Source organism: Alnus glutinosa, chromosome 1, assembly GCF_958979055.1.
Source record: "Alnus glutinosa chromosome 1, dhAlnGlut1.1, whole genome shotgun sequence".
Taxonomy (NCBI): Eukaryota; Viridiplantae; Streptophyta; class Magnoliopsida; order Fagales; family Betulaceae; genus Alnus; species Alnus glutinosa.
The window spans coordinates 3,603,151-3,614,745 of record NC_084886.1 but is presented as its reverse complement, the minus strand read 5'-3'; the positions used below and the strand labels follow the sequence as shown (position 1 = coordinate 3,614,745).

The 11,595-nt window shown below is 35.3% G+C and overlaps 1 protein-coding gene and 1 long non-coding RNA gene across 3 annotated transcripts; one reads left to right on the top strand and one right to left on the bottom strand.

Annotated features, from left to right (window-relative positions):
- Positions 1 to 384: 384 nt before the first annotated feature.
- Positions 385 to 6,873, top strand: LOC133866401 (uncharacterized). 2 transcript variants are annotated; one of them, XR_009899874.1, is made up of 6 exons: positions 385 to 590; positions 1,196 to 1,413; positions 1,481 to 1,718; positions 3,726 to 4,607; positions 5,187 to 5,319; positions 6,798 to 6,873. It is a non-coding gene; the product is annotated as an uncharacterized LOC133866401 (long non-coding RNA). The 2 variants fall into 2 exon arrangements; XR_009899872.1 differs by lacking the exon at positions 6,798 to 6,873 and having other exon boundaries at positions 5,187 to 5,571.
- LOC133866393 (polygalacturonase At1g48100-like) lies at positions 991 to 6,613 on the bottom strand. The gene is made up of 7 exons (XM_062302905.1): positions 6,175 to 6,613; positions 5,162 to 5,293; positions 4,255 to 4,482; positions 4,110 to 4,154; positions 3,817 to 4,024; positions 2,826 to 3,016; positions 991 to 1,581 (listed from the first exon to the last, which is right to left on the bottom strand). Exons 1-7 carry the CDS (start codon positions 6,529 to 6,531, stop codon positions 1,189 to 1,191), a joined length of 1,554 nt encoding a protein of 517 aa, XP_062158889.1. The 5' UTR covers positions 6,532 to 6,613; the 3' UTR covers positions 991 to 1,188.
- Positions 6,874 to 11,595: the final 4,722 nt, after the last annotated feature.

Sequence of the window (11,595 nt, the reverse complement as noted above, 5' to 3'; positions counted from 1 at the left end):
GCATATGCTATTCTATCTTCGCCTTATAATTATAAAAATAAAAAATAAAAAAAGAAAAGAAAAGAAAAACGTATATTTCTCATATGAAAAAAAAAAACACAACATTTTTATAGACTAAATTGAAAGAAGTTCTTTCAACCTAATTTGAATCAAAACACTATCCATATAATTTTATAAGGGGAATGCTAAACATCCCAATTTTTTTTTTTTTTTTTTCAAAAATTGGTTCTCAAATAATGTGTCACAATCTCATATAATTTATCATTTTGAGAAATATACCACAATCTCATGAAATTATGACAAATCATTTAAAAATCAACTTTTTTTTTTTAAATAAAAATTGGGGTGCGTTGCATTTCTCATTTTATAAACATATCTCATAGGATTTGAACCCAACAAACGAATTGTCATCCCTTCACAGTAACGAAAGCGCGAAACGTTGGTCTCTTTCTAGGAGAAGCCAAACAAATGGATTCTATCTGGGTCGTCACTGGCTTTCTCATCGAAGAAGCCAAGCAGCCGCGAAGAAGTAAAAATCTGTGAAACAGAGGGAAAAAGTCACACCATCTTCTTCTCCCTTTAGCTGCTCGGTACTTTTCTTCCATAATTCCATTGTGTATTTCAGTATTTGTGTTCTGTTTGATGTTGTTTGTTAGTTGCCATGAATATTCATGGAAGTTGATTCAGCAATACATGTTTCTTGTCGATGCTCTATGTATAGAGTATTTAGCTGCTCGCTACTTTCCTTCCATAATTCCATTGTGTATTCAGTATTTGTGTTCTGTGGATCACATGTTTGATGTTGTTTGTTAGTTGCCATGAACATTCATGGAAGTTGATTCAGCAATACCCGTTTCTTGTCGATGCTCTATGCATAGAGGATACTCTTTGTTAGGAATTTGGATGGAGCAATTTGTATAATATCCAATACTCTGGCAATCTATTAATAACAAACAAGCTTTCCTTATACGCTATTATGGGACTCTAGCAAAAAGCAATGCCTTATGCCTGTATACTCTATCACAATCGCAATCCATACAACCTTGCTAGAGAAGAATTCCTATAAATAAAATAGGACTGTCATAATATTAATATACATGCTTTACCTAACTAGCTGATGGTGTAAAAGGGGTCTGGCAGTCATGCCGACCACACAAGCGACTATATCATTGATTAATAATTTTGAGCTCAACAGAGATCATAATCGGATTGAACCCGGTTGTTCGGTGGCTTGCCAATCTGTACACAATCTATCGGTGGCAAAGTGGGAGTCCTCAACTCTCCAAAAGTCTGCCAGCAGAAGGGATTATACATGTGGTATTGCTCTTGCAGTGGTTTTAGCTGTATGGCAGTTAGTGTCACATCTACACATGGTAGACTGTCGCTGCAGGCAAAGTGAACGGGCTTAACTGTGTATGTCCCCCTTATCCTCTCATAGTTGATTCCTGATAGGGCAACAGCTGATGTTTGGTTCTTGCAGGTGCTTTTGTCACAATAGTATTGGTCGATCACAATTGGGAGTTGAACTTCGGAAACTTGAATGTTTGAGAACAGTACCCCCTGCACAGAGCCTGATCCTCCCTGCAGATTTAGCATTTGAAATCACGTGTAAGAGATACAGCTGGTTTATGCCTGGCATTTGCAACAACTAGCTTGGAGGTTTTGGAGGAGCACAGATTTCACGAAGAATATAATAGCTTAAGAATTGCTTGTCTGGTGTGAGTAACAACATGCATTTGTTTTGTAATTACTCAGATTCTGTTCTTAAAGGTTCAAAATTTTGATTGAATTCATTTTAAGTTCTTGGAAATATCAAAATGGCTTCTCAAAGTTTTCTTACTTCTTTATGAATTTGTCAAATCCTGAAAACTATATGTTGAACTGGATCGAATTGATGAAATGGGAAGTTCTAAAATTGTTTATAGCCCATACAAATTGTTGAAACTCTCTTGAATTTCAAAGCTTTCATGTTGACTTAGGATTTTGTCCCAAAAAGTCATTGGCTGAGCCATATTAGTGACCAACAAAGGATAAAGGTGCTTGGCTTTTTTTTTTTACTTGATAAAAGTCAATCTGCCTTTGGGTCAAAGGGCACTTCCAAGAGTGAAAATGCGAGCGGATAATAACCGACCGCATCTGCACTTATCCGCTTTATGCTATCTACATATGCGGATAGCAAAAACCACTATCCGCATATGTGGATGTGGGTAGCGGTATTAGGGTATGGGAACCGGATCCTCATACCATTTATATATAATATATATTTAATTAAATTAACTAAAACAACGTCATTTGGGTGTTACCTCATATGGAGATAGTGATTTTTCAATATTTTTTTTTTTCCTTTACCCACTATAAATAGATGATGTAGGAAGCTAAATAATGTATGAGATGGAAATTTCATGGCAAAATGATTAGCAAGTTTGATTTGAATAATAGTGTTCAACTATAGAATTATAATTTCAAGGCTCAAAATGCCCATTACCTTATATGCGGATAGCGGATAATAACCGCAATAACCGTATGGATGTGGATAATAATCGCATGGTGCATATGCGGATGCGAATACTTAAATGTGATAACTGCATTATACGGATGCAGATATTGCTAATAACTGCATTCGCAACCACATTTTTACCCCTAAGCACTTCTACCCCTTATAAGTACATAGTAGTGAGTGAGGTATTGGATTTAAAGTCCCATGGAGTGCTAAGTTATTTACTGAATAAAAAAATAGAAGTTGATCTGCTTCCTTGAGCAGAATCTTGGTTTTATTACGTCTTGAGTTTTTCAAGCATATAGAATCACACAATTGGTATCAATACCTGCCATGTCTTGATTCTGACACCAGTCATTGTGTTGTGCATAATGACATCCCGGATAGTGATGTTTGAGACACATGCTTTGGTGCCATCCTTTCCAAGACTTCCAATGCTGATTCCATGTCCTGGCCCACAGTTGATATTGTGTACGTATACATTTGAGCATCCAGTTTGTATAGAAATACAGTCATCTCCTGCACATCATTAGTCATTTAACACCTCTTTTTCTAAAGTTATAGTCAGCTTATAATATCATATTTTATTTCAAGTTTAGTGCTTATTCCATGTCCTGCCCACTTTCCACGTTATTCATGTATGTATAAGATTTGAGCTTTTAATTTTTATATAAATATATGCAGTAATTTCCTGCTAGAACATTTTGTTATTAAGAGCTAAATGTAGCTTACTTATCAAAAAAAGAGTGCTAAATGTAGCTTATACTGGATGTATGGACCATAAGTTCATTTAATGTTGGCTACTACGTCTGACATAAATAGACAAAAGAGACAAGGATTTGGAAGCATAAATTCTTGTTGCTGATGAAGACAAAAGAAAATTTGAGAGAATACAACAAAAAAAAAGTGTTGTTCTTGTCTGTGGGGTAAGGGGTTCAAGACTTGAACCTAATCCAGTACTGGATGATCCACTAAAGATTTAGGGTATGACACCTGTCATATAATTGGTGGCTACAATGCTTGAAATGTAAGAGATTGCTGGAGCCATGTGTCGAACTGTAAGTGGTCAGAGATTGTTGCTCTGAGGAATAAGGCTTTGGCAGGATAAGATTGTGCCATTTTTGTTTTTTTCATAATCCTACCTCAGATATCACAGTTATGTAATCTTTTCTGTCTGTCATTTCTATATTGCCTTCAAATTATGTAACCTTAATCTTTGACTCTGCAGGTTGTGTTCTTGATTCTAGCTCAACATGTGGCCCAGTATTGTTTAAACAAATAGAATGACAAAAATTGTTCATGTAGAAGTATTTAATTACCACAGGCGAGATTGCAGCTGTAAATTAGAACATCTTTGGAGTTCTGGAGATGGATTCCATCCGTGTTGGGACTGTCACCAGGAGATGAGATGCTTATATCATGGACCAACACTCCCATGCAGTTGTCAAACTTGAGGTGGAACTGGGGACTACTTTGAATTGTTATGCCTGTGACCGTCACATTAAAACTCCCATAGAACCTCAGTGCCTGTGCAGTAAAATGCAGCAATTATGTTAAAGGATTGCAGGGCCACGAAATAAGGCAGGCATTTAAAGTTTTGAATGGTCCTTACAGTTGGCTTGATGCTTGGCATTGTCCTCCCAAGCTGGCTTGTTATCTACACCACACAGTTGCATGTGGGAGAAGCATGAATGATTAGCTTCAGATAATTGTGAATGTAATTGCAGGGAAAAAAACAAAGGGAGAGAGATTGTTACCGGCATTGGTGGGTTCTTTTCAATAGTGCTATTTAATGGGATAATCAGTTTTGATTCGTCATCAACAGGATCATCAAAAGGGGAGTCTTGCCACCAGACTGAGCCTCTTCCATCAATCACACCTTTTCCCTGAATGGTAATTCCTCTCAGCTTTGTGAACTCAAGCCATTGAAACATACCTCCGCCCCAAGCTTTGGAGTTTGTTGGAGCTATGATCGTCCCGTCCAGCTGACAAAAACAATCTCTTTAGTCTTCAAGTTAAAAGTATCAGTTTTTGTTTATGCATTACCGGATGGATGGTAATGGAGGATGAGTTCCATCACAATTCACAGCCTATACTTCAATGATCAAAGGTGACAACATTGTTTAGAGAAGTACTTTACTACTTTAGTGTCTTGATTATATATATTCCTAGGAGAAATGCTATACAAAACATTTTTATCTCTCAATTATTCTATAATATTGACATGACAGTTCAACTAACCTTTTGATTTATTTATTTTTTTAACACGGACTGATCCAATGGTTAGGTATGATTGTCAAAGTACACATTGTGAGATAACAATATGGTTTAATTTTTTAGTATTACTCGTATATTCCTCCAAGATTTATTAGTTTTATGTAAGATAATGATAATCATTCAATTTTTTTACAATAATGAAAAATGACAAGTTATATATCACATTTTTATCCCACAATACTGACTTGACAGTTCTAACCAATCTTTAGTTTTATCTTTTTAATAAAGACTAATTCGCAGGTTGGTTTAGACTATCACCCTAGAATTGTGAGATAAAAGTGTCACTTCTAGCCTTACTCATATTAATATTTACCAGCATTTCTCTCCTATAAATTCTTAATAAAATTTAATTATTTATCAAAGGGAAATTAGTATGTTGATATTTACCTGAAATACAATGTTTGGTTGGCAGTATGGACCAGAGAATGAAATGGGTCCCACGAGGAATACGGATGCTGATGGAACGATTACCTTTGATGCCTCCACCTTGCAAGCAGCTGCCCATGCAGCTTGGAATGCCTGCGATGCACCGTAACAATTTTCAGGTAAGCTACTACTCACTCTTCATACATCAACTTGATGTACATGTGTCTTATTTAATACTATGGTTGCTGTTCGCTTGTGCTAAACTGTATACAATAATTGTTGGAATCATTACCCCAACTGCCATAACGAGAATCATTTTCTGGTGTGGGTCCCACCTGCTTGGTTAGTTCTTTTGTCTTTACCTTTTGTATCTATAACTCTTTGATGGAATGTATAATTTGTATGCCATAATTAAGACTTATTCTTCTTAATAGTTAATTAATTAATAATTGATCGATAAAAGTTTAAATTGATAAAAAATAATGTATTTAATAATTCAACACTTTCTTATATGTGAGACTTGATATGTGAAATATTCAACTGAAGTAAAAGTGAATGATGAAGACAAAATTTAAACTTATAATTAACCTTTGCTTTGATACTGTATATAAAAAAAAATAAAAGACAAGAGGATGAAAACACACTAGCACTCTTGTCTTAGAAAAAACAAAAAATAAAACAAAAAGTACTAACACTCTTGCCTTTTCTTGTGGACAAAAATTTTCTACAATCCAGTCTAACAAATTAATTAACGTATGTTTATTATTTTGTAATTGTAACCGTGATGATCTTTAAAATGGCTAGAGCAACTTGCATTGCTGTTTAGAAGAGAGAACTACGATGAATTGACCCAACAACCCCACTATACTGGCATTCCCCTGAATTTTCCGTGAGAAAACTAAAATGTTTGTACTAATTATCTGAAAAAATGAGAATCCTTGCACGCAAACCATGTTTCCCAGCAACATATATCAGACATGTTTTTTTTTTTTTTTTTTTTGAGTGTTTGCACAAATGAAAAGTGGGAGAATCACCTGCGTGTCAACGGTGCTACCATCACCCTTGGCACCAAAATCTAGCACGTTAAAAGTGACAGAATGCCCGCCATTGGAACCTTTCTGCGGCGGGCTTGAGGGGAGATCTTCTTTTGGTTTAGGATTTGGAGGTGAGGGAGCTTTGGAAGGTGGAGATTTTGGCTTTGATCCTCCACTGTGGTGGTAATTACCCTTGCCGTGATTCTTTCCTTTCTTCTTAGCCAGAGAAGCTGAGGTAGCTCTGCTGTGCCTCCAATGCCTGCCTCTTCTAGCATTGCAAGCTTCGAAGTTCGATGACCAAACTAAAAAGGCCATGAAAAGCATGAATGCGAGGCTTCTGAAGCTCAACCCACTCATGTTTAGCTCAAATGTGGACGAGAGAGAGAGAGAGAGAGAGAGAGAGAGAGAGAGATAGAGAGATGGATGTGAGGCTTCTTAAGATAGGCAAAATGAGTGATGGCTGGTTTAAATAGGAAGAGAACTCCAATGCTAGCTGAAGACTGTGCAGACGTAGTTTTTATATTGGTTGGCATTTATGTTTTATTCTTCCTTCACTTTCTTTTTTTTTTTTTTTTTTTTCTCATCGTTTATTAATTGTCTTGTTTTCTTTTATGTGAATTTAGGTTGGGATTTGTTTAGCTCACCAGCAGGTCCATTTTGCCACACATGTCAATATGTCGTTGCATGTGACTCATCCAATTGCTTGTGCGAACACATCCTTAAATCAATTATCAATATATGCCAAACTCTAATGCACAAGGCAACGACAGCAACCCAAATGCACAAATAACTCAAAACACTTTTCCAACTATAAAAAAACTGTTTTCACTTATCAGATCACCTTCTTAAACAAAACAAAACAAAACAAAAAATAATAATAATAATAAAAATAAATAAAAAATAAAAAACCCAAAACACATTTTAGAAGCATTTTTCCCCTTCCTGATCCTTATCTTTAATTTCCACGTGGCATCTTCTTTCGAAATTGCTTTGGGTTTTTTTTCCTCCATGGCTTTCAAACCTGCATAGCACATTTTTTTACTAGTAAAAACAATAATTCAGCATTAGATGTAAAAGCCAAAAAGAGGCACGTGAGTGGGTCTATAAGGTGTCAAGAGCCGGCACTGATTATAACAGCTCTACACGGTCACATGCACCCTTCACGGGCTAAGACTTTATTGCTTTGTCTTCTTAACCCGCTCCCCATATGATATGGCTGGCTAGGAAGAAGAAATATGAGGCTGTTTGATATTATAGCTTTGCTTCTCTTCTCCCTTCCTCTTTCTCCAAGCAAAATTCCTGTTTCCCAATGATGGAAGAGAGAGAAATGGTGAAAAGTAACTGAAACTAACTGTCTCCAATAGAACACATGGCGCCATCACTCATCAGGGTTTTGAATTTCTGGTTTCAATACAAAAGGAAACACCCCCCCATGCGCCCATAGTTTTGCTATTTGATATATAATTGAAAAGAAATATACAAGCAGTTTCCAACCAACAATAATTAAATTCACAAAAAAGAAAAAAAGAAAAAAAAAAGAGAGGCCTTTTCTGAGATCACATGTTTAGAACCTGTGTAGAGTACGATTGCCTTGATAAAGAAAGAAAGAAAGAAAGAAAGAAAGATTAGAAAGGACACTTTTTACTTTATGTAAACAGCTGTACGGTATGATGGCTGAAAAAGCATCAGCTTTGAAGCTTGGGAACCCTGAAATATTTGTTCATCAAAGAACCAGTTTTAAAGTGCTATTTCTAATTTCCCCCATGCCAGTCCCATGAAATGCAGTCAGTGATCGAGTTGGGGTTCCAAAAATTATTCTGAAGCTGAAGTTCAAACAGAGATTTCTTACAAGCCTATATACAAAGCTAAATCCACATTCTATTTGTTTTTTCACTGAAAACAAGCCAAACTCATCAAGAAAATTCGTCGGGAAAGGAAAAAAAAAATGATATATATGACATAAATACGCTCATAAATTCCAGGAAAACGATGGAATTCGGTAGGAATATTTTATGTAAACATCATATTATTTCTGTTAGTTTCCGTTTGTTCACTCAGAGCTTCTGAATTAATTCACGAGACCGTGCCTTCCGTGAGGAACTACGCCTCATTTTCGTTGCCAACCAAGGTTTATCTTTTAGATTCTTTCACAGTTTGACCCCTCCACCCGTCCCTTTCCATTATCCCATCAAAAAAGATCGATCTCTCTCGCTCGATCTGTGCTTTGGGAATTCCAACTATAAATAAAATAAATAAAATTTTATTATTATAATTATTATTGGAGAAATGTTACTCGTTCTGTAATTTTCACTGCCATATCATAGAGTTATTAACCAACGGTCACCATGCATTGGCACATGAAGAAGATAAAGCAACAACATTGAAAATGGACTGCCAATGCTAAAACCACACGAATGGTGGAACGTTTGGTAACGGGATTGAAAGTTTCAGTAAAGTCAATTTCACTTTTTTTTTTTTTTTTTTTTATCAAATCCCTTGGTTACGAATTACCAATTACCTTGCCTTAAACCGATCAATAGATCCATTTTGGCGCTGTTTGAAAGGTTTGATGTAAAGTCTATCCCACATTTTTATCAAATCCCTTGGCTACGAAGTACCAATTACCTTGCCTTAAACCGATCAATAGATCCATTTTGGAGCTGTTTGAAAAGTTTGATGACGGGACTAAAAGTTTCAGTAAAGTCTATCCCACATTTTTACCGGCTACGAAGTACCAATTACCTTGCCTTAGACCGATTAATAGATCCATTTCGGTGCTATTTGAAAGGTTTGATGACGAGACTAAACGTTTCAGTAAAGTCCATTCCACATTTTTTTATTAAATCCCTTTGATACAAAACACCAATTACCTTGCCTTAAACCGATCAATAGATCCATTTTTAACTGGCGCTGTTTGATTTTATATACCCACCTATTGCAAATGATATTGTGATTAGATGGTTTAGGACAAAGTGACCAAGTACCATTATTGGCAAGAAGAGCATCAAACTCCTCTCCCATCACGCAACTCAGGATACAGCAGTACTGAAGCTCTTGGTTAAGCACTTGGGAGTAAGTACATATAACATTTCTCTTATAAATTATTGTTGTAATAATAATGTTATTGGTAATTGTATATGTTTATACGATATAAATGATTTAATTATTTAATTAATATTTTAACATTTTTTTTTATGTGTGAGCTCATATTTTTCTCACGTGGAATATATTAATTAAAATGAAAAAGTGAATATTAGAGAAAAAAAATTTTAAACTTAAAGCACCCCTTGAAAATCATGCTTTTGATTAATAGACATGGGCTCCAAAATGTTTAATCTGCCAACACTAAGAAAGAGTCCAAAGTTGCTTTGATATCATATTAAATCACCAATAAATTAATAAAATATAATTAACGTAACCATTTAATTAATATTTTAATAATTACAAGTGAAAATTATTGATGCTACACGATAAATTAATCTTTGTGGCAAAAACCGTTAAAAGACAACATTTTATATGTACTCGCTGTTTATCGTTGTGAAATCTGAAATATTATAATACCCTTTCTGGTTCTCCTGTACCCTGGGGCACCTCATTTATTTATTAATTCTTATGTTTCCTTTTTTAATTCAAATAATATATTTTATTTGTTTATCCTTATAATATGCCTAAGTTGCATTAATCTAGGAACAACTACATATAGGGCCATAGGCCCAAGGGGGGCTATGCATAATGCATGGCTCTCCATAGTTTTCAAAATTTCTCTTTAAAAAATTGGGAAAACTATATTTACCTCCCTCTAATATATGTCTAATTTTTGCACAAAAAATGACAAAATTACTCCTGATAGAAAGTTCAGAAAAATAAATTAAAAAAAGCAAAAAATTCAGGAAATTAAAATTGATATTTTTCCTTCATTTTTTCTTCTTCTAAATTTATTAGAGATATTTTTGTCATTTTTTTTTTAGCAAAAAAGAGACATTGCAACCATATAGTAGTTGGGGGAGGGAGCATTGCACATGCAAATTAAAAGTTTGAAGTAACATTGTAAATTGTTTAGTAGTTAGAGGAGATAAATGTATTTTTATTTAAAAATAAATAAATAAGTTATTTAAATTTATATATATATATATATATATATATATATAGATACGAAAGAAGAGCTTTGACTGCGACCTTCTTAGCCGTCTTTTTGTGCTTATATGCTCGTGAACTTGGGAGGAGTCCTCTCGTGAACCCCATGCATACAGTCTATACAGATGATTAGGGTTTCTTGTGTGTGCTCCATTATTAACTTGTGAAAGTGTGTCAGTGACCAACCAAGGCATGAAAAGCTTCATGCTTTAAGACCACACATCATCATCTTGGGCAGCTAGATATGACCAGATAGGGGAAAGGGGCATGTGCGGCCTATTAATGTACTATTGATTCTACGGGTAGCAAATAAGGAAAAAAGGGAAAAATGACAATTACTCATTTATTCTCATATAGGGACTAGCGAGGGTGTTCCAACTTCCTACCATGATCGAGATGATCAGTTGCACGGAAAATCTATACACTTGTTACACCTACACCTAAGCCTCCATTTGTTTCCCTTTCCTCATACTAATATTTAGATCTACAACTTTGCATCGGTTGGAATGTTGTCATATTCAATGTCATTATCTATTATGCTGGTATGGTACTTAAATCTTGAGGATAAAGCGACAAATCGGTGTGTTTTCAATATTAAAGGAAAAATTTCAATTAATGTTCTAAGATTAATGTTGAACAGGATGCCCCTCACCCATCATATGGACCACAATTTTTTTTTCCTAATTAAAGGGTAGGAGGGAGGGACTAATTGTGGCTATTCTACATGTGCGTTACCATGATAGCATATATATGTACTTGTTGTGAATTGCTCAAGTGAGGCCTAGAGAGCAATGAATCATAGGCGCTCGATCGATCCCTCGAGACGAATTAGGTCATAGCTTGACCCGATCACATTAGGGTATTAGTAGGACCCAAGATGACCGGCTAACACTAATCAAGAATAAGTGATTCTCGTTGCAGGATTCGGAGCCATCACTCACTAATATAGTTGCCTCACCCCATTAGGATTCCCTTGAGACTGCTGACCCACCACCACTGGTAGTCAATTATTTTCTTCAAGTATCATATATATATATATAGGGATATATTTGTATTACTGGTGAGAAGAATGAGACGAGGACCATACAAATACAAGTTTCCACGTCACCCTTCAAATTAAATTCGAGTGGGAAAAAAGTGCATGTGTTTTTGAAGTACTAGTGGTCCTAGAAATAGCAGTCACCCCCATTGAAAAAAACTGATGAAAAAGTTATCACGGATCATTCTAGAATTTGAAGCTTTGAAACGTAATAATTTAAGAGTTTCCCTTGCACAAAGAACAACGGG